The sequence below is a fragment of the Anoplophora glabripennis genome, unplaced genomic scaffold (assembly GCF_000390285.2).
Source record: "Anoplophora glabripennis isolate ALB-LARVAE unplaced genomic scaffold, Agla_2.0 scaffold58, whole genome shotgun sequence".
NCBI lineage: Eukaryota > Metazoa > Arthropoda > Insecta > Coleoptera > Cerambycidae > Anoplophora > Anoplophora glabripennis.
Genome location: NW_019416277.1, coordinates 113,473 through 138,139, shown reverse-complemented (window position 1 = coordinate 138,139; position 24,667 = coordinate 113,473). Strand labels below are relative to the sequence as shown.

The following is a 24,667-nucleotide window of genomic DNA, read 5'->3' as shown; positions in this document are numbered from 1 at the left end:
TGCAATAGGCCGTAACATGTTCGTTGTTACGTTACGGAGCATTGCCACAAGTGGATACCCGGCTTAAGCCTACGCAGTAAGATGGTGGGTGTAGTCTCACGTTCGTATGCGGTATCGCCGGTGCCGTTGCCTGTGACGTTTGGCCTGTACATTGTTGTATTATACCTTTGCTGTTGTACCGTCAAACTTTAGAAAATGTGATTTCTTGATATTTGCATAACAATTTGCCAATTATTATTAATCCTTTAATCAATTATTTTATTATCTCAAGTTTTATCAATCTACATCAAACACGCCTCACAGAAAGTCAATAAATGCAAAGCTTTCTTATACTACAACACCCTGCATATCAAAAATTTAAATATCTAAACCCTGTGCCCATTAAAACGTGTAGTTTACAACTATCCAAAACACTGCATCCTAAAGTTATGACATAGACTCAGAAAACCTTGTATATTTATTTTTCAGCGTCAAAGAGCCCTTCGAATCAGACAAATTTTGGGTACCTATTCAACCAGCCATCAAAATCATTAACAGGGGCAGATGGATCCACGAATTTAATTGCCAACTAATACGACGTAACGTGAAACAAGCGGCAGTTAAAAAAAACCCGTTCATTATCTGCGACGTCGTTTATCAAAGCGGCATATCGACGTGAACGATAATTATGTTCGTTATATTTACGGCGCTGGTGGAAGATTGGTTTGGGGCGACAACAAATTATTACATCCAGACGGTCCCCCGATACCGCTGATATCCAATTACGGGGGTTTATATTTTCACCTGCCTTGCTTTTTTCCGTGCTCCTAACGAAGGAGCGTGTATAGCCGTTATGTAATCCTTCTTTAGGATCAAGTGTCGCCTCTCCAAGCGCCGTAACGCAGCCAGTTGGTGATTACGCCTGTTCTTGTGTTTAACATGGAATATGATACGGTATTATGGATTTGTAACGTTGTTTACAGATGTATTTTTTTCATAGTCATTTGAAAGCTTTTGAAAAAATAATAAACGTTTAAAACGTCACAACAGAGCGTCAATAAGCCAATTTTTTAATAAAGATTAAGTTACGTGCTGTCGATATAGGCGAGCGGTTCACCCCTAAAGAAAAGGCATGAACCGACTAAATTTTTAAAACAAAAACCTGCAGCATGAAACTTTTTTTGTTTTATAAAGTTTATTTTTCTGATAATTTACATATTTTTTTTATATTTTTCGGCTTGGTCAGTCAAATGGTATAAACAAAAAAGTTGTAAAAAAATCACTCGTCGAACGGCTTTGAAAACAGTTTTGTAAAATGGACCAAACTAAACACTTTTTGTTCTTCGACAAAAATTCGAAAAATGCTTCTTTTCCGAGATATTTACAATTTAATGTGAAAAAAGTGACGAAATCGACAAACTTTTGAAGGTTTTTTCTCAAAAACTACTGAACAGATTTTAATTTTAAAAAAAGCATAATAATCGACAGATTTTCTGCTTTATGATATATTTTTTTGTTATGGGTTAATCATTTTATTGAAGGTCTATAGCGAGTAAAAAAAAGTATTTTAAAGACAATTATGATAACACTTCAAATTTAAATTTTCTTTTTACAATATCTTAGATTAGATTATATTTACAATAAACATTATTATGATTTTTTTTAATCGAGATATGTTAACAGTACAAATGTTCAAAATATCATTTTGTTTGGTTTTGTAGCCGGAACAAGGTTTTTGCAAGTAATTAGTAAAATTTAAATATTCGATTTTTGGTTTTATAAATGGCTAAAATTGACTTGAAAATTATACCAAAACTAAACTAAATAAGCTTTTTAAATCGTAAAATTAACCTAATAATTGACCTAGCGGTCTCGAAAAATAAAAAAGTTATTGGATAATTATTTTTTCACTTATTTGCCATTTTGATTTTCTTTAAAACACTGTTTTTTACTCGCTTTATACTTTCAATAAAATAATTGATCTATACCAAAAAAATATATCTTAAAGTAGAAGATCTGCCGATTATTATGCTTTTTTAGAATTAATTTCTGTTAAGTAGTTTTTGAGAAAAAAATTCCGAATGTTTGTCGATTTCGTCACTTTTTTCACATTAAATTGTAAATATCTCTGAAATGAAGTATTTTTCGAATTTTTGTCAAAGAACAAAAAGTGTTTATTTTGGTCCATTTTACAAAGAACAACTGTCTTCCATGCCATTTGGCGAGTAATTTTTTTACAACTTTTTTGTTTATAACAATTGACTTACCACACCGAAAAATATAAAAAAAAAATATGTAAATTATCAGAAAAATACACTTTATAAAATACAAAAAGGTTGTAGGTTTTTGTTTTAAAAATTTAGTCGGTTACCTTCATTTAGAAGCATCTTTTAAGGAGTGAACCGCTCGCCTAAAAGGGACTAGAGGTTTACAAACTATTAATTTTAATTGAGCAACTTGATTTGAAATGAACAAATTATTTTTTTCTCGGTGGTATTGCAATCGTAAATTATTGGCAACAGCTGATTACAGTTATACAGGGTGATTCACATACGGTAACCAAAAATGAAACCTCGTATTCTTTGGTCAATTTTAAGGGAAGTTTAATCTAGAATGCTTCGTTAAAAAGATACAGGGTGTTAAACTTAAAAAAATATTTTTAATTTTTTAAAATAATTTAAAAACTAGTAAGTGAAGTAATTTGAAATTGGGCACATGTATGTATGTAAACATTGTCCAAAGCCTGAGGCCTTTTCCTAAAATTTAAATGCTCCAGTGGTGGAGATACAGGGTATCGGTGGCATATTTTTCTAAATAAAATAGTATGCCACTGCTTAACGGTAACATTCAAGATATTTTTGGATTCGTCTTTCAATTTCCTACGTATTACTGCTCTCTTATGTTATGCGAAAAACACCTGATTTTCGAGTAAAACTTAAAAAATGAACTGAAAACGCTTTTACTTAAATGTTAAGACAAACACTAATCATTGGGTTATAAAGAAATTAATAACATTTAATAATTTTAATGATTTTATTTGAGTAAATGCTCAAAAGTACTTCCATTTCCACGAACACAGGCGCCATAACTTTTTAGTAATGAAAATGTAATTTGTTCGAAATTTGCTGTTGCTTGAACCTGTTGAAAAGCATTATTTATTCTTTATTCTTTCTACTCAGTGTTTTCAGTTCGTTTTTTAAGTTTTACTCGAAAATCAGGCTTTTTTCAAAAAATATAAGAGAGTAGTAATTTGTAGAAAATTGAAAGACGAATCGAAAAATATTTGTTACGTAAAGCAGTGGCGTACTATTTTATTTAGAAAAATATGTCACCGATACCTCCGTCACTGGAGCATCAATTTTAGGAAAAGGCCTCAGATTTTGGACAATGTTTACATAGATATAGTGCCCAATTGCAAATTATTTCACTTACTAGTTTTTAAATTATTAAAAAAAAATAAAAACATTTTTTTTAAGTTTAACACCCTATATCTTTTTAAAATTCGCCAAAGAATACAAGATTTCATTTTTGGTCACTTTTTGTGAATCACCCTGTATATTAATATGCATATATAAATATATACTTAATTCACAACGACCCATTTTAATTCTTAAATGTCTCCTTTAAAAGGTCAAGAGGGTTTAAGTCAGGGGATCGTAGTGGTCATGCTACAGGTCCTCCTCATCTAATTCACGATACTGCTTGAAATTCATTAAAGGAATCTTGAAGATTTGACCGAGTACGAGAAGTCACACCACAGCACAAGAGCGATTTTCGTTGTTGAGTATCAAGAAGTTTAGCAGATTATTTAAAACAAATTCGATGTACTGAAAACCATCGATTTGGCAATTAAACTATAGATTTAACTGACGATGACGCTTCGTAATGTTTTCAAATACACCAAACCGATCACATCGTTAAATAAATTAACTGATATGGCTGCTGACCTAAAAAATCGAAAGTCTTGCAATAATGGGTTTGTTGTACTGAGTGCTGGTTAAATAAATTATACAAGCTCGAAACTTTCATGTTAGTGATAGAAAGTCAGTCATAATCATCTCGCTTATTGACACCAGAGCTAAACAAGATCGGTCGGTTTGCATTACAGACAAAAATTGTGAAGATGAGTATTTTGCGTATTATCAGAAAATACGTTGATTTGTTCCTAAAAACGTGCCTCACCAGAAGATCTTTAACAACTACATATCGACAGAAAATAGGAATAAATAGCTCGTATAATATTCTTAAGAAAATTGCCGATCTCTTGAAGTTATCGAATTCAGAAATTTATGCTGGACGTTATTTTAACCAGTCTGAAGTCAGAAGTCTGGTTCTGACTTGGTAGCAGTCATGCGTGTGAGGGGATGGAAGATATTTTCAGTGGCCCAGCTTATATTCAAAATTCAGTAGTGAGAAAGATTGAAGAATATACTCAGTAATGGAACAGAAAGTTCTATTCCAAGAATATACATTTCTGGAATGTTAATTGTATGATTAAAGTTCATATTAATTCAAATGAAAATGAATGTTACAAATAAGTTATGTATGAATAAATGGCAGTAAAAAATGTACTTTATCTATCCTTGCTGTTAAATAATTACTTGATCTGATAATTTAGATTGTATAAAGTACACATTAGCATTTCCTATAGGAAAAAAGTAACACTTCACTCTTTTAAATCAGAGACTGATACTGATAGTACTTTTAGTCCAGGGAGTGCAAGAAAAATATTTCCAAGAATGCCACTATATTACAACAGTCATTTCCTTCTAGTACTACAATTGGCAGTAGCAGCTCGGTTAAAAAACGTCCACAACACACTTTTAACGGTAGCAGTTATTTTTCTTTTATGTAATTCGCGTTTCCTTTAGAAACCACTTTGCGTGCTGCAATATTTATAAGCATAAATCTTCCACTTTGTGAGTTGGAAACAAAGGGATCTTACATACATTCGACCGGCTAGTAATTTAAATGAACCGGGAGTTTGGAGGGATTTATCAACGCCAGACATCAAATACTACAAATTGGACAAGCTGGAAACGACGTCATAAAATATGTTGAATATTCACTACAGCCGTGAAATATTAGACAGTTACGGCACCATTTAAGCAAAAATTGATATTCAGCTGTATATACGAGGCCTGTAAAGAATATAACCGAACTTTTTTAATTACGCGCTATTGGAGATATTTAGTGATATGCAGTTGTCAGCATTGCATTGCGTATAACCTCCTCTGTAACCACCGTCTCCGCCCCGCTACTTCGTCGTTGATGACTGTGTTGGGTGGATTTCCCATGTCCTGTGGTTACCGCGGGAATCCCAGAAACGGTGTCGCGTCCAGCGAAAGAGTCGAATCCAGAGATTTCCTATCCAGTGGACCTACATGACTCATTTCGCGTGATTCTAAACTAAAATGCGATTAGCAAAAGTACAACAGTTCAAAAAACTTTTCGTCCTTTAGCAATAATATTACATGCAACACAAAAATTGCCACTTAGTCTGACGTAGGCTAATGTCCACGGTGGAGCACATCACTTAGATTTAAAAGTTTAGTTAGTTTGAATACTTTCTAATAGCAGCAACAGATTAAACAATGTATTGCGAAAAGTTACAGCGTTTAGTGTCAACGATTATGATACTCAGCTTAAAAAAACCTGTCACGCATAGACCCGGATGACATTTCGTTTCCAATAGGCAAGACGAAATCGTCGGCTTCGTATGAAAAAATTAGTGGATTCGATTTTTTTGCATAATCACCTCCGTGAGATGTCCCTGAATGAGGATCAAAATGTTACCGGCCGGTAACCTGGTCACAATTTTTTTTAAACTATTTTTTTTTTAAACAAATTGTAAAAATAACAATGTTTTGCTGCGGAAAATGTTTATTTTAGGTATTTTGGGGTATTATAAACAAAATAGTTCCTATGCACTATGCTCCTAAAATCAACAGTTTCTGAGTTATAAACAATTTAATGTACGAAAAAATGCAAAAACGGCCATTTTCAAGACTCAAAAACAATAACAAAAAATTAAGTTTTTGATGTTACTAAAGTTTAAAAGTAATCTTTAAACATCCCTTGACATTGCAATGCGTATTATTTTACCTATTAACAATATATACATTTTGACTTGCGCGCCGCGCTGCTCGGGCACTCCACTCTGCGCCGACCCCGTGTATATATTCATCACCTCACTTTTTGATATATTTTAGCAATGCTGAATTTTTATTTTTCAAAATTATTTTTTGTTTATTGATATTATAAATTTCTAAACAGTAATAATAATAATAACAATAATAATATATCTACTTTACTTAAATAATATCTAATTTTGAATTTGCGATTATCGCAATGAAATTCCCGCGCCGCTAGGTTAAATATTTTTTATCGAACGTGTGGAATAGGTATAAACTTAGGAAATATTCCATGATGTCTTTAAACTACACGTATCAAGAGCATAATTGCAAACGTATATTTGGAAAAATTCAATATACTCTAAATACCAGACGTTGAATATCGAAAATTTTGGTTACAAACTAGATGAAAATGGTGCAGTATTGCCCATATTTATGTTAAATAATACCTGATCGATTGATGTAAATGTTTGAAAACATGTAGGTAAAACTAAAGCATGTAACAGGTGGGGCAAAAGTCCCGCTACCATTTTGATTGCCTATAACTTTGTTCAAAGAAAAGATAAGTAAGTTTGGTTTTCATAAAAAGTTTATTTGGTCTTTACATTTTTTTTTTTTTTCGTTATGATTGGAAAATTATATCGGCTAAATGGTGACCGCGATTCGCTATGCAACTTTCGGCTCTTTTTAAGGCATTTTTCATCACATCCTGCAACATCTCAGGCTGAATTTCTTTAATTTCGTGACGATATTGTCTTTAAGATGTTGAATCGTTTGGAGATTATTCACATAAACTTTTGATTTTAAAAAACCCCATAAGAAAAAGTCTGGTGCTGTTAAATCCGGAGATCTGGCTGGCCATGCTAAATTGCCATTTCGCGAAATTAGTCTTCGTGGAAAAACGTCATTCAATAATTGAATTGTTGAACAGGCTGTGTGTGCTGTGGCCCCATCTTGCTGAAACCACATGTCCTCTAGTCCTTGCTACGATTTCAGGCACAAAAAATTTTCGAAGCATGTCTTGGTACCGTTCAACAGTAACAGTAACTCCAACACCTTGGTCATTTTCAAAAAAATAGGGACCAATGATGTTTCCAGCATGAATGCCACACCATACAGTTGTTTTTAGTGGATGCAATGATGTTTCATGAATTAATTAAGGATTCTGTGTTCCCCAAAACCGACTGTTCTGTTTATTGACGTGGCTGAGAAGAAAATGGGCTTCATCGCTCATTATCAATTTAGACGAAAAATCTTCACATTACTGTACTCAACTCGCAATTTTTGGACTAATTGAATTTTGTACGGGAACATTTTCAAATCAGTTTTCAAAATTCGCCTTAAACTGCGTGCAGAAATGTGTAACTGGGAACCACGTCTCCGAATTGATGTTTCTGGAGACCCTGCAACACTATCACGCACCAGAGCCACATTTTCAGCGTTACGAGACGTCCGTTGTCTTCTGTCGAAAATTCGCATGTAAACGATAAATTGTGGTTTTGTGAGGCACTGGACGATTAGGATATTTTTGACGCAATTTCCGCTGAGTGACAATAATGGAACGATTATTTTCAATAAATTTTGTCACTATTTCTGCTCGTTCTTGTGGCGTATATTTATCCATTATAAAATTTGGACGTCTACACAACACAATGGTTAAAACTAAACTGAGCTAAACGTCACATAACCAAGATGGCGCGCAATCAAAATGGTAGCGGGACTTTTGCCCCACCCGTTAGTTGTAGAAAAAACAATGTTACTTGCGTTACTTGTGTTACTTTGTGTGGTTGTAATGTGAAAATTTTATGCTTAAATAAATATATTTATAAGTTTAAGACATTTTACTCTTTATTTTTTATTTACTTTAAAATATATGTCGAGATATATGAAAAAGTGAGGCGCTGACGGGGTCGGTGCAGAGGGGAGTGCCCGAGCGGCGCGGCGCGCAAGTCAAAATGTATATTGTTAATAGGTAAAATAATACGCATTGCAATGTAATTACACCAAATAACTCCTCCGTATTTTGTCAAGGTACGTTTAAAGATTACTTTTAAATTTTAGTAACATCAAAAACTTGATTTTTTGTTATTGTTTTTGAGTCTTGAAAATGACCGTTTTTGCATTTTTTCGCACTTTAAATTGTTTATAACTCGGAAACCGTTGATTTTAGGAGCATAGTGCATAGGAACTATTTTGTTTAGAATACCCCAAGATACATAAAAAAACTTTCTCCGGAGCAAAACAAGTTATTTTTACAATTTGTTTAAAAAAAATTAGTTTAAAAAAATTGTGACCAGGTTATCGGCCGGTAACATTTTGATCCTCATTCAGGGACATCTCACGGAGGTGATTATGCAAAAAAATCGAATCCACTAATTTTTTCATACGAAGCCGCCGATTTCGCCTTGTCTACAAGTAAACCTTTTCCAGCCCAAATCACGACTATTCATAGCCACCATACCTACCCTATCATGACGCAAAGAAGCCAGGCTGTGATTGGTGGATTTTGTTGTTTTTTTTTCACCTAACTCCTTTATACTGAGCTTGATCTTAACAAAATTTGGACTGGAACTTCCTCACTATCATCGTCTATCGAATTGTGCATAAGAAAATTTGATAAAACCTGTTTTTTTTTTTTTCAGGAAACAAAGCAAAATTCTACAACACCACGTGTTCTTAGATTGTTGATATCTCATTCAGTTTTCGTGATATTGTTATTTGAGTGCAACGTATAAGTGACGATTAAAATAAATTAAAGATAATCCTCGACCAGGAGGGCTTGCGACTTCAACTGATAACTGTCAAGTTCAGAATGTCAAAGATCTGGTGCATGCAAATCGTTGATTGGCTGTTAGAGAAATTACAGAAGAGACTAACATCTCAATTGAGTCATGCCATGAAATTTTGATTGAAAAATTGAACATGAATCGAGTTGCATCCGAAAATCGCCCATTTTGGCAAATTCGCAATTCGTTAAACAGTTTGTGCTAAGTTATTGCAGATCAATAGAACGTGTTACTGAGAAAGTTACAAGATGGGTTTAGCTTTGGTTTTAGAGATATGAGTGATACATGTCTGGAGCCCGCAGAGTCCTACAATATCATCAATTAAACTGATGAGACCTGATCAGTTCGAAACCGATTTATATGCTGCTAACAAATTATCTTAGCTACTGAATAAATATTGCCTGTGTAATCCAATGCTGGCTGGGCCATTAGTCCGTAGAATAGTTGATACCTACAGTTTCATTAATAACAAATTTTAAGAAACAGTTTTGATACATTACTCAGAATACCCGAAATTTTGTTAATGCGATTGTTACCCTCTATTAAAACTTTTTCTTGAAACTAAATATACATATAGATAAATAATGTTGTCCAGTCAACAGCATCTTAATTCCTTGAATGAAAAGAGAAGCCGTTGCTAATGTCACATCTATGATTTGATGTAACGTTAAATTTGAAATGCATTTTCATAGAAAATTAACAATTAGTTCATTAGTAAATTAATAGATTTGTTTGCATTAGGCGCCAGATTATTTTAATAATTAATAATTTCAATTGTATAAATTAATTATACCTGAATAGATTTTCAGTTAGTGTATAACTTTTAAAATAAATATGGTGCTATAATAAATAAAATATAGTTAGTGTAATGAATTTGCACTCAAATTAATTGGCATTCTATTGAAACTAAATCATTGGGGAAATATGTATTAATGAAAAAAACAGAATATAGTTAATAAAACCATAGAAAATAATTGATGGGTGATTTTTATCAAGTGTGATACTGATGATGACACTGAAAGTTTCTTTAAACACTGGATTTAGCTTTCGAATCATATACAAACATTTTAAATATTACGAGATGTATTTCTTTCTGGACCTACAATGTTAAGAAATAAATAATAACGCTCATTTAAGAAGGTTTATCGGGTACGGAGGTACGTCTAAAAGTCTAACGAGAGTTTCTGTACATTCGCAAGAGACTAAAGTTGTAAGCCTTTAGATTTGGCAACGTTGCAAGAGTAAGAGCTATGATAATTCGTTGGTCGAATCCGCCAGATATAGTCTTATTTCGGAGTTATTTGTCCTCATCAGTATGCCATAGGTGAGACAATCAACGAAGAGCGTTTTCAATGAACGGTTACTGTTACTCAATGCTCATCTTTAATATGGCCACAAAAGCGACTTGCAGTTTTGAAAACATGACCTCTTTGGCCAACTAGGAGAACCGATATTTATCTGAGAACGTTGCAAGAAGCAATTAGTTCACGAATGAACATGTAATGTCTATCCACAGACATGGTTTGAGTGCGATGAGACATATCTTATATATTAATTTATTACACTCGTAAACGGTCCACAGACGATGCAATTTGTTGTACTACAAGTTTTACGATATTGGTTGGTCCAACCGTTTGAACGATAATTGCAATGTGTATGGTGTTGTAAATTATTCAACCAATCGTACAACGCGGTTGAGTCGTACGAAAGTATAACTAACTCGGTTAGATATACGACAAGTTTGAACGTGTGTATATAAATGTTATGTTTTCGAACTTTCTCATTACTTTACCTCCCTTCAAATATTCTTTCTTTAGTGTTTCATAAATAGCCCGGCAAGTTTCACGACTAATTTGACCTACAGACTGAGGCGATATAGCTGTACTGAATTTAAGGTCTTCATAGGAATTTCCAGTAGCCAAATATCTTAAAGTAACAGTTAATCTTTCTTCCGCACTAATTGCATCTCTCATGACTGTATTTTGTTTGGTAATTGCTGGCCGTATTAACTATAATAATGTATGGAATGAATCGTCATCCATTCGTAAATAATTCTTAAAATCTATTGGTTCAGTGGTGCGTAGTTCGTTAAGTAAATTCATCTTAATAAATATGTCTTCGCAGTAACCATTATTTACATCACAGCTTTTTCTTCTTTTTCACTTTATTTTTTTACATAAAGGCACTACAGAAATGAGACAACCCGCAAATCCAAAGCCAGAGGCTGTGCGGAAGGGGGCTACACTTGAAAAAAACGCGGATAAATACCCATTATCCATCGACATTGTCAGGGATCGAGCCTGGACCAGAATAGGAAGTCTGGCCGAGAAATGCTTACCACCGCACGCTCGACCGACTACGCTACGGTGGTGATAAATTATTACTAATATCATCCGAAAACAACGCGACTACTACAGCAGCTATTATTTGTTTCTTTGAAACAGTTGGTGCCATGGTGAATAATATACTAAACTAGTTTTACTACCAATCGCTTGTAATTTTTTCACGTTTGTGAACAAAACTTTCTATAATCTGTCTATACGATTTATAGTGCAACCTATTGTACGATCGGTAGTACAACAAATTGCATCGTCTGTGGGCCCTTTTATCCCACAAAGTTTTTTGCCGTGGCATAAATTCTTGCCCATATACAGTTTACGGACGCATGTTTAATTAGACTTTTTTGCTTCTAATATCGTAAACTGTTCCAATTTGTCCTATTAATTATTATACACTCTGTAAAGTTATTTTTTGTGCTATTTTAACCGGATTTTTTAAATTGTGGAGTATGATGATGTGTGCTTTGCAAAGGAAAATGAGCGTGATCACGCAAAATCCAACGCGTACCACGTCCGTTTTTAGGGGGTAAAATTCTAATATTCCGTATTATAAATCTTTCCGAAGTCAGTTCAACATGTAAAAAACGCCTGTTAATAAAATTTAATGACTTTCATAGGCGTCCCTAAAAAAGTTTTCTGCTAAAGGTAAAAAATTATAATAATTTGTATATAATGTGTAGAAAATTTCTATTATATGTTCATTTGGCTAACAACATATTTTAATTATTTATATCCTCAAACAATTTTATTATATTGATGGTAAATTTTGTTTTGTTCCGTTTCAAAAGGTCTCCAAAATGCCACGTTGTAATAATATTAATAAACCAAATATCCTTTTCGTAATTGTAATATGAATGATTAATAACAGGTGCCTATAATAAATTAAAATTACCTAAATCACACTAAATTCCGCATTGCTGCACTACACTGCTGGGCAATTTGTCAACCACTTGTCAAAAGCTGAGATTTATTGCCCAGTGGCTCAATGCAGAACGCGTTAGGCAGCGTTCATATTTTTCAACTGGTCGTATACATTTCTACCACCTCCACGTTTAGTTCGACCAGACCTGTATATGGGTATGGCTAAATCAATGTGGAAACAATTTTTTCAAATATTTCAATGCCATCAGCGACCGAACCTGGTACATACCGTCAACGTCTTGGTTCTTCAATTGATATCGGAAGGACTATATCTAGAGATTTTTTTGAGAAAAATATATTTACGCAACTAGATTCATGACCTCCCAACACGGGCCAATACCAAATTTTATCAGAAAATTTTAAATAATTAGATTTTTTCTTTGTCGTTTATTGAAACGAAAGTTTATAAATCAGTGCCACAAACTACGAACTACGTGCTAGTATAATGCAAGCCTGTGTAAAAATTATTCCAAACCAAATACAAAAAGTAATTACGAACGTACCTAAAAGATTTGAGAAGTGCATAGAAGTAAATGGTGGATTGATAGACGTGACAATAATAATAATGATAATATCTCTACTCCTCATTCTAACTACGAGAATTAGCCCAGAAGTCGGAGACTTGTGCGGGAGTGGAGGCGGCATATTATTATTATTACGCAGGCCGCATTTGCGCCCAGGAACGACTTATGTTAGTAGGCCCTAACCACCATTCAGTGCAGAAATGAGGGAAACCTGGAAAACCTCATTAATTAAGGGGGTGGTCAAATGCCAACCGGTGTCATTCTCTCACATTGACCCAAGCCAACATTCTTCCACTAATCCTCCGTACAAGCATAGCTGATCTACGGTCTACCGGCCGCGGGATTCGAAACCCGGACAGATCGACACATCGATTTAAGTACTGACGCCTTAAACCGTGCGGCTATCGACCGATCAAGAACATCATTATTTAACTATTGTTGGTTTCAGTTTCATTATTTATTTTTAAATTTGTCAAAACTAAGATTATTAATAATTATTACAATACCACATTAATTAATTTCATTTTTTTTGTTTTTGCTTTGAACAAGTTGATATCAACAAATTAATGAAAAAAAGTAAAGACTTGTGAATTTTTGATTTGGCTACAAAATCGTTATTATTAAAAATTTTCATCAAGCTTACATCTTAAAAAAAATCGCACAATAAATAAAGATTTTACAGGGAGGATTAAAAACAGATGAGTCATATTGTATTTTGTGTACCTCTTTTTTTGCGTAAAATGCCTGTTACTTTTTCGGTAAAAGTTATGGGAACTAACCGTGTTACTATGAGATACCCGAATATAGAATAACGTCTAATGACGGTAAATATAGGTTGGATTCGAAAAAATATGTATAGTAGGTATCATTACAATAGACTAACATAAAACCGAGTTGCTTCGTTAGATCAAATTGTTGAGTTATTTAACGCGCACATGCACGGATAAATCAGCTAATTCCTCCCTACGTGTACGGCGCACTTTAAATAAACAATTCCGGTACAAAGAGCATATTAAATTAACTCCGCAAGCACGGCACTAAACAATTCACGTTACATAATCTCCGGTTGTTGCTGTAAGGGGGAGCAAACTTCACGTACAAGGGCATGCGTTATCGAACAACAATTAATCCGAAAGAATCCCCGGGCCGTTGATCAAGTTGCCGACTAATAACTGTAACGAAATTTGCGGACGCCCCTCGGTAATTATTAACCTTAACCTCGTTTGGGGCAAAGCGGGACGCTGCGGGAGGTAAAGTTATTATGTTTATCTAATATTCAGCGGGTTTTTCCCGGACTTCGGGCCAAACTTATTTATTACCGGGCAAAAGCGGGCTTTTATCGTCGTTAATAATCCACGGAGTTGTGAAGTTAGGATGCGCACTACTTTGCAGGTTGGAAGTTTAATGGGCGGCGATGATGGAAATCTGATCAGGAATAGGATATGCTGGGACAGATACTGCGCGTTTCGTTAAAAATGGGACATAGTCTGGGGAGAGGTTCTTAACGTCAAAATAGGGCTATTAAGCTTAACGTAATCGACAAAAATTATTCAGTCCACAACGTGTCAAAAAAAAAATGTAATTCAGATAACATTTTCAAAACCATCAATCAACATAGAAATTTCAGTAAATATTTTTTTGTATGAGAATTTCAAATATAATATTCATCGATAGAGGGCGCTAGTACATAAAGCCTATTTTTTTGTTCATCAGATGTCAACAACTTGGACGAAAAAATAATAAACTCACTTAAATTTTGGTGAGTAGATAAGCTATGCGGGTTCTGCTTCACATGTTAACTAGATGGTTTATTTGGTGGAGTAAGCAGGGTAATCATCAGGTGACCTGCGGTCTAAAAATAGAAACAACGTGGTGTCTAGACAGCATCCGGTGCCAGGTAAACACCTGGTGCCTAGAAAGCATCCAGTGTCAGGTAATTGATCTTGTTCAAAGTTACCATCTGGTGTCTAGTTTAGATCCGGTGTAAGGCTATTGAGAATCAAGCTTCTAGGCATCCGTTGTCCAGTCACTATCTCTCAAATAATATACATACACTTATATTTATTATAAAAATCTCATTTTATAAATAATAATATAATTAATAATTTTTTTATTTAAAAAACATATAGAAATATATATTTTTAATTATTTCAGTCTTCTTCTGAAATCGTAATCAATCTACTAACATGCATGCACTAATGTTTCCTGCAACAGTTACAGCATAACTCAAGTTTTCATTGAATGAACTTAAGTTTCAATAAAGTGATAATACTTTTCTGATAATGAACCTTGTTGGTCTTCCTGTTGTGCTGTCGGACAGGACTGCTCGCTGCGACAGGTGGATGTCAACTGCTTTTCTAATACGGCTCAACAGCCAAGCTTCTATAGCGAACGACGACGGCTGTACAGTCTTCACAAGGTGAACTTAGCACGATCTTACTTCCAATGGCGAACTTTCTACTGCTGGCCTGGACTACTCGCTGTATACTGATTTTAGAGTATAACTGTTAGACGAGCTATGTGCGCCAGCGATTTCGCGCTTTCGCCGTGACGGGTTGATTTAGACGGTGTTAAAGAAACAAATGTGGTGCATATATTATACATTTATTTAAACAAAACTAAAAAATAACAACTAGGGGTGTTTCAGAACCCTACTTGAAAATCAGTTTGTAAAATCTGATTTGATCGAGTTCGTCCGACACATCTTCCATGGTCTTCTTGTTGCTTTCCACTATCACTATTTCCATGAATGAGATAAACAAATCTATGGTATCTAATTCAATAAAGGTGTCATTTTATAAAAAAAATTCCAGGATGATTTTTTCACTCAGTTTAATCGTCCTCTTTTCCTGGAAGGCTCAGGTGAATGTTAAGGATTGTGGTTCGGTCATGCGCCAACGTGCAGTAGCCTACACAATTCTTGTATTTATATATTTTTTACTACAACTTACATGTACGCAAATATTATCTATATTATTTTGCAACATGGACTCATTGTGGTCACCTCTGGAAATCCTAGCAAACAAAAGAGTAGCGACTCCTTTCGCCTTAACTTCCACAACCTCGCCAACGGTAAAAAATTTTTTGCATATAAAGCAGACATCCATTTTCGCGACACACACAAAACTAATAATAATTAATTAAAACTAATATAACCAAACACTGGCAAACTAAAATGACTGAAACAAAAATGAATGAAAACTAAACATTGACGGATGCAGCCTGTCAGCTAACACATGACAGCCTAACACCGCTTGCCCCACTCTCACTCTTGCCAACTTTTTGTAAAAACATGTTTACAAGACCACCACTGCAGAGTGCGCAATTTTTTTTCGTATAATGTGCAGTAACTCGTTAAGTATTAGAAATACAAAAACATTTTATAAGGAAAAGCTGTTCAGAATTTAATCCTCTACGACTTTTATATAGGTCATTTTGCTCTAAAACAATGTTTAGGAAACCAGCTCCATAGAGCAAGTCACACCAGGAATTCGAGTGTGATCTTTTAGTTGGATACTCAGGGGGCATTCCCAAAGTAATCCTGTTTGGAATTTTTTTTGCGGATCCTATAAGCCGACCACAACTTTATTGGATTAATTTCATTTTAACAATAGTCTCCGTAAATTAACCTCCAAAAGTTCGTTGTTATAATATCTGTGTGCCATTTTTAAGAATGTTAATCTACTCAATAAAAAACTTATTTTGATTTAAGTAATGTCTTATTAAGCTGTATTCCATTCTTAACTAAACATTGTGTACAGTTAAATTTAATATTTTTAATAATTGATTATTTACCAGGGAAAGAGTAATATTTTGTTCTTCTTACGAAAATACAGATTCAATAAAGTTGGTATCAACATTAACAATAATATTATTACTTCTTAAGGGTGGGGACCTTTAAAAAAATAGTACCGATTTATGTTTTTGAAACAGAGCAAAAGTAATAAAATTTTGTTGTTGAAGTATGCGAAATAAAATAACATTTACAGTTACAGTTTAGTCGGTACTCTTGCAGTTTAATATTATACCGTCCCCTGTTCTGTACAAGTCCTAACAGCTGGACTAATCTTTCAACTTGAAATGAGGATAAGAGATATTATGACGCTCGTAAAATAATTTCGGGCACGTAGAGGTATTGAAGTAAAACTAATTAATATTTCGAACAAATTGGTAACATAAACACGATCACATTACATCAGTAATTGCTTCAAACTGATTCCGGTATTTAGACACAACGTCGTGCACCATCTATTATAATTACAGATATAATGTTTTAAATGGACCTAATATCGTGTACATTCGATAATGTGGCCCCATTGATTCCATTGACTCTGCAGCACAGAAGCTAATGTGAATCCATACTGTGTGGCATGATGATGCCCTGATGCGAACAGATCCACGTTCAAAATTGGTAGAGATGTTTTAAAAACTTATGAGCTTTGACCTTCATATGCGCAGAAACATAATTCCGACCGTCGCCTAAATTATTCTACGTCCTAAAAACATTACACACATTATTCACAGTCTCTCTAGAGCTCTAGAATAAACAAGCTTTTGATCCGATTACAAATATTATAATAAAATGCCCTATTCTTTATTATTTTAATTTAAACAATAAAATATATATATAAAACGAACGTTCGCCAGTTGACTTTATTGATGCCCGAGCGCCTTAGTTCATGTCTACTTGTAATAATGCACATGGTCTAGTTCTGAGTCAATGTTTTCACAACGTGCTTATTAGAAGAATTATAGGGATACGCCACGCCTTTCGCGCGTTTCGCGGCTCATGAGATATTAAAAGACCTCTAAAATCTATCGTCTAGGATGGACTGATAATGATTATATACAAAGAGGGTACAGGCGGCCTAGAAATTATTTACTGGTACTTCTTTACTACTGCAAATTATTGTCTAACGATATTGGTGCCTACTAGTTTGTAACAGCAACGTGATTTGTTAAAGTTATACAGAACGTTTGCTACTCACAAACATATTGTGTCATCTGAGCGTTAAGAAACAAAAATTTTTATTTATCATTGCTGAACGTTTCAATACTGGTTCCTAAAGTTTACTTTTTTCTTTTTCTCCTGGACTGGACTATCAAAAGGATATATACTGTTACTTGTTACAATAAAAATATACCAATATTCCAATTGTCTACACAGATACTAAACACATATTATAATATGAGTAAAGTTTGTTTACATGTATACATCGTATACATCTGGGTATACTAATGGGCATGGGTATGGTAATAATCTGGGTATGCTAATGCTAGGGTGGCTGATTTTCGATAGTTTTGTATTGTACAGTCAAAACGATGACAGATACAAAAAATCTGATATCGATGTCACGTCCTCTTCTTTTGAGTTTACTTCGCTGGTACCAAAAGATTTGGGCTAACTTGATTAGTTTTAGATATACAGGGTTTTTTTGAAAAATCACCCATTTACATTAACCTCTCTATCTCCGTTGCCATTAAATGCAGAAGAAAAAAGTTTAAACATTATTTGTACTATTTTTTATGAGAAAGCCATTGGCGTACTCAGATTTTTTTACAAATCGCACAGTTTTTCTTATATTACATAAATATAGTTTTTTTTAAATAGAACAACCTGTATTTAGCCATCCCGTTGAATAGCAATTTTTTTACCTTTTCAGCCAAATATAATTACAGATACTTTTTATTTGTCCAAATAAAGAAAAATGCAAAAAATGTATATATTTCGGGTTGGCCATGAGATTTATTTAGTATTTGACTTTTGTTTAATATTGACAGCTAATTTATTTTTGATTGATTGAAAGCTTGTTTAACAATTATTACTGGGTTTTATAAATTTGGAAAGGTATAAAAATGATGTACGAAAACCTTGACAAAGTTCAAATGTTGGAGTGTTATATTGAAAGTAAGAAAAATAGTTACGCAGCTTTAAACTTATATTTAGAGAGATATCCATAGCGTCATCAGCCATAAAAAAGAACTTTTAAACGACACTATGTTAACATGTGAGTTTGTTTTTTTTTTTCAAAAACGTAGAAACATATACAGAATAGAGAAAATGATTAAATCAATACTTTAGCTTTTGTTGTCACAAATCCCAATATATCCAGCAGAGAAACTCAAAGGGCGATAGGAATTGGTAAATTCAAATCAATGAGATTTTAAAAAAACGCAAGTTTCGACCAAATACTAGGTATAAGAAAAGTCTATCACTTGCATCCAGGCATTTTTTGCCAGTGGCATTTGCAGCAAACTCATGTAAATCCCAATTTTTTTCAAAATGTTATTTGCACCGACGAAGATTTTATAAGCAGCAAAAGGTATATTCAACCGGCATAATGTGCATTATTGGTCAGATGTGAATCCTCACCCAACTGTGGCCAGGTTTTAACAAGGGCGGTTTGGTTTTCATGTATGGGTAGCTCTCTTTCACAATAAAGTGCTAGCTTACGAAATCATGAAAACCTCAACGCTGAGATAGTCGAGAAAATAAAGCACTAAAAACGGCCTTACCTCCGAAATCTGTGCAGTAAGATGGATCGTGAAGCATTTTTTTGCATTCGATTCGTTAGACAGTCCAGAAAGTTTACGACCCTATGTGATCAATGAGAAATGAAAATTGCATCGGTGCATAAGAAAAATCCATTTTTAAAATTGCATCTCGAAGAGTTAAAATATGAATTCAATTTTACTACTCGGGGGTTTTTGGGGCCGCTGAATACGAATATCATGACGGTAATGGTCTCCGAGGTACCTAGTGCCCAGGGTAGCCGGTTTCCACGTCGTCTCCTGGAATTTTGTGGAAATTCGTTATAAACTTAGCCGAAACTCATTACCTCGGGGTTTTTGGGGTCGCTCAACAGAATATCACAACGGTAATGGTCTCCGAGGTACCGATGTCATCTTCATAAGCTTTATCGAATGTTTAAATAAATTATCCGAAACATTTTTTTTTAAATTTAGCGCTTTTAAAACAGTTGGTAGCATTGATGAAATTTTAGGTAAGGACTGCGACGCTGGCCGCTGCTGCCACGTTTTACTCTTACATATATCCTAATATATACTCTTACACATACTAGTATATACGGATACGTCCCAAGTTATAGCGCACACGTGAAATAAAAAAAATTAAAATTGTAAAGATATCTAAGTATAATATTGTTTTGAAAACATTTATTTTTTGTAATGAATAAATGTATTTTTATAATAAAAAATAATTAAGAATAAAATAGTTGTCACACAAACCAGCCATCCTGGGTACTAGGTAGTCATTCATAATTTTTAATTAATTTAAAAGATACTCTATCCACATGGTACTAATTAAAAGAACACGTATATGATTATACATTGTTATCCTTTTCCACTGCGTCAATCCATAGATCTATTGTAAACCTCCATGATTTTAGAGTTCCTCATGTAACTCTTATTGGGACTACAACTTTAACACAAGCTGCTTCACATAATTTCTATCTCCCAGTTATCCAAATTGTAGATGCGCAACCTCGACAGAACTTCACAATCGCATAATACTGTCATCCCTCACATTAAAATTTCCCAAATTTGTGATATCCAATTTAGTAGTTTTACAGTTATCCTCATTGATCTGCGGCTTTGGTTATTCCGCAAAATTTTTTGATTTTCCTTTGACGTGTCTTTTTACCATTACTTCAGCCTGCTCTGGCTAATTATTGACATTCTAGATGCCCCGATTTTCCTCGTATACAGGTACACAAATTAGGACTGCATTGTTTTGACTTCCTATCTTTAACAAAACATTAAATAACTACATACCAGCCTGAATTTGATTGAATATAAGTTTATTGCATTTATCTCAGCCTAACTGCCAGAAAAAGTAACAATTTGTTGGTTCATTTATGAACGTATGTCCTGCTTACTCTGGCAAGCTTAAGTCACATCATTTTGACTTCTTAAACTAAAACATAAATAATCCATGCCAGCCTAAACATCTCATGGAGTTGACTTGGTGAGCTTTAGCATTTCGTGACTGTGGAATTAGAAAAAATTCATTGTTTTGTTATGTTTCTCCTTAGACTACTCTATGGTCATTCCTACTGTCCTTTCCTTAACCCTATATAATACTCAGTTCCTACTTCTTTGAACTACTACTCCGTCTTTGAACTGCCTTTATAGAAGACTCGATTGGCTTTCGCAAGATGTTCCTTCTCCAAGTCCATCTTTTCTGATATTTATATTTTAAAATTATTTTGAAGGGCTAAATAGTCAGTCTTTAGAATCGAATAAATCCCGTGATACTCAAACTGACATGTGAATCAATTAATTTTGCAAACTTTCAAACCTGATATATTGTATTTACTGTTGTAACGACACTTTTTGGCAAAGACCAAATAAATTAATTAACATATTTATATAAAAACTATAACTCTCTAACGCGATGTATTAAAAAGAGGGTGCCTATGTTATATATGCATGCTTTTTAGCAGACATATAAAACTAAGAAAATAAGTCGATTATCCCGCAAAATTTCTCGATGCAAGCCCCATTCCTGGAAAATGGGGTAATGGAACTTGTGCGATTCCATTCAAAAGCAGACATTTAGTTCTCCGGACACGTCTCCCAAACATAAAACACAGCGGCAGCATTGAAGTGCAGTTTGCCGTGCTGGAAACTTTGCCAGTTCCTCGAACATGTCGATCGTATTACTTTGAAACATTAAAAGCTGCTAGTTAGTTGGATAACTCTAATTAACACTTAATGTAATAATTCAAACTTATCGGAACTTCGTGACAAGATCGATGATCGGCCTTATGTCTGTCTGGAAAGGGGCAACAGTAATTATCCAGATGACTTTTGATAGCGAAAGTTCCAGGAGGTCGCAGGAAGAACTACTGACATAATAGAGCTTATTTTTCTCCAAATGCATGTGATGGGAAATGTGCAAAAAATTTAGGACACGATCAAAGTATTCACGCAATAGCGGTACTGTAATGCCCACCAAAATAAAAAAAACTGTTGATATTAAATATTATGTAGACCTACTACAAATATTCAAGACCATATCATTCCTCAACTAACTTTCTTCTAATTAGGCCTTACACCTTTCATAGTAACTGCTTCACATAGCTTCTGGCTTTACTGTTTCAAACAGTAGAAGGCACAGTTATGTCTAGTCCTTCACATTCCCATGAAACATGGTTTTCGATCTTCTCTCCTTGGCAAAATCTGCGAAAACTGTTTTCTATCAGACCATAATTCATATGTCCTTGAATCTAACTTCTGTTACCAGTCCAACTATTATCCATTTTCAAATTCGACTTCAGTTCGGTACGTTTGCTGCAACTCTTTCAATAGTACTTAAAACCCTTCAGGCTTGCCTCTGCCCAGGGTTTTTTTTGTTAGCAATGGCCATCATTCCTTCATCGAAAATGGTGGTGCCCATTTCTAGACACTTTCCTTAAAGGTGTAACTTTCGACAGACTCTCGGGAGAGCACGTAAGCTTGGAGCAACTATTTCTGTGTATCGCATGGGACCGCCTTCCCTGCATTGTTAGATATTCAAGCGTATTTTAATAAATGCTTTGAAATCTAATCTGCTAATTTTTAAAAATACAGAATTAACATAAAAAACATAAACATAAAACACACCACAGAAATGAGACAACCCCCAAATCCAAAAGCCAAAGGCTTGTGCGGAAGGGGGCTACACTTGAAAAAACGCGGACAAACACCCATTATCCATCGACATTGCCAGTGCCGACACCGGTGATCGAACCCGGACCAGAGTAGGAAGCCTAGCCGAGAAATGCTTGCCACCGCACTCTCGATCGACTGCGCTACCGCGGCGATCTAAATTGAATTGATTCTAAATATTAAAAAAATGCATTGCCAAAGATTAAAAGCCGTTACTAGAGCCCTGAAAGTATAAAATTAATCTCAAGGTATTATAGAAAAATATGATTTCTGACATCAATGACGATTCAGATGTACCACAAACCGGACCCTAGATATTCCAGATTATACCTAAAAAATTTGCGATATTTCTGACAGCTTACAAATAAAATATCACTTTTAAGCATGATTGCTAGATACGTACTTATTTACATTAGGTTAGCACGTCTCGTAGAACGATAGACCTTAAGAGGTATCTACTACAATCTTGCCATCAAATCAATTTCTATTCTGTTCCAGACGCCCAGGCAACGATCTCCGGCCCGCCCGAGGTGTACGTGAAGAAGGGCAGCACCATCTCCCTCACGTGTACCGTAAACGTCCACTCGACGCCGCCCTCGTCCGTGCTGTGGTATCACGGCCATTCCGTCGTGGACTTCGACTCGCCCAGGGGCGGCATCAGCCTAGAGACCGAGAAGACGGAAGCCGGCACCACCAGCAAACTTCTGGTCACTAAGGCTCTGCTGTCTGACACCGGAAACTACACTTGCATGCCGTCCAACGCCAGCCCCGCGTCTACCGTTGTACACGTGCTGAATGGTAAGCAGAGTTAATTCTTGTTTAGGTCAAGTTTCAGGCGTACGCTGACGGTCAGTGCAATGATGATCAGCGCAATGACGGTCAGCGCGCTGACGGTCAATGTTTCATACGAGCTGCTGATGAGTAATAGTAAAATGAGGACGTATTTATAACTATTTCCATATTTATTCCTACAATATACAGGGTGTTAGAAGTTTTACTGTCTTAATTTTAACAGACGATAGAATACATTAAAATAAACAGAAAAACCAAACTCGACCATTTTCGAGAAAAAAATTGTCAAATGTACAAAAGTTCGATTAATTAAGGAATATTGATATAACTGCGTGCATAGAATATCATAAAATACAATGTTTTTCACTTTTTTGCTTCTACTTTATGCTTATTTCTAAAAAATAATTAGTGTTGTAATAAATTTATAATTCGATAAATTCATATCGAGCAATGTGACAACGGCGCGGCGGATAACACGAGGTAGTAAGCTGTCCAGCAGTATGCAATTCAGTTGGTATCTGGAATTGGACCGTGTAGTGTTTTTGCGTGCCACTATTTCCTTTTCTTGAGGTGTTTTCCAGCGATTGCGCGAAAATTGGAGACAAAGGTGTCGTGCGTGTATCGAAAATGGTGATGGATATTTTGAGCATATGTCGTAGTTTGTTTTGTACTTGTGCGTTTAAAAACTGAAATTTGCTTTTTGGTAAGCACCTACATTATTTCTAATACGTATGATTATTCGGATGACGTGAATCTTTGGGTACTTTAATTATATATTTTTCAAATTCATAATTCGATTAAAAGTCAAGTTTCTGTTTTAAGAGTTTTAATTACTAAAATTCGAGCTAAAATTTAAGCACAAAACTATCTTCGTACTACAAAATCAATACATTTTATTTTATTTATTTAAAAACTGGAAAACAATCGTCTTGAAATTTACTAAATGTTTCACAATAATAGTTGTTTACAATTTTTCCGTAGGACAAGTTGTAGTATAACAACCCCAGGTTCGATCGAAAAAATAAACGAATATAAACGTAGTTGTGGCCAAAAACATGTGATCGTCATAAGGAATACCAACGTTGTATGTATCTATTTTTTTAATTGACCGAAAGGCGCTGGCTACTAACTTTTTTAGAGGGGATGTATGGTTTTATTTTATAAAACATAGACAGCGTAAATACATGTAGCTTTATTATTTATGTACAACAATCTTCAAATTAAACATGTGACAAATAGAAAGAACAACAAAAACATTAACAACCATTTAACATAGAATGAGAGTGCCAGGCTCACCTAGAGCTCTTGTAGGGAAAGAACATGGCAGAGAAACCCATGATCGTTGCTCTTACCACCCAAATATAAATACAAAACAACCGCTAACCAAAGGCATACATTAAGAACCTTTGCTAATGATAATTAAAACTGTACTTATTTAATTTCTCACTAAATATCATCTCACTCAAATTAGACATACACACTTCCAAGTAAAACTGAAGAGGTTAGAATAACAATAATAA

At 34.5% G+C, this 24,667-nt stretch overlaps 1 protein-coding gene across 1 annotated transcript in view; it reads left to right on the top strand.

Annotated features, from left to right (window-relative positions):
• The window catches only part of LOC108917595 (hemicentin-1-like), a 190,618-nt gene that overhangs the window by 129,436 nt on the left and 36,515 nt on the right, over positions 1-24,667 (top strand). Inside the window, exon 5 of the mRNA XM_018724284.1 lies at positions 22,854-23,153. Coding sequence (XP_018579800.1) covers positions 22,854-23,153 — 300 coding nt within the window. The remainder of the gene's footprint in view (positions 1-22,853; positions 23,154-24,667) is intronic.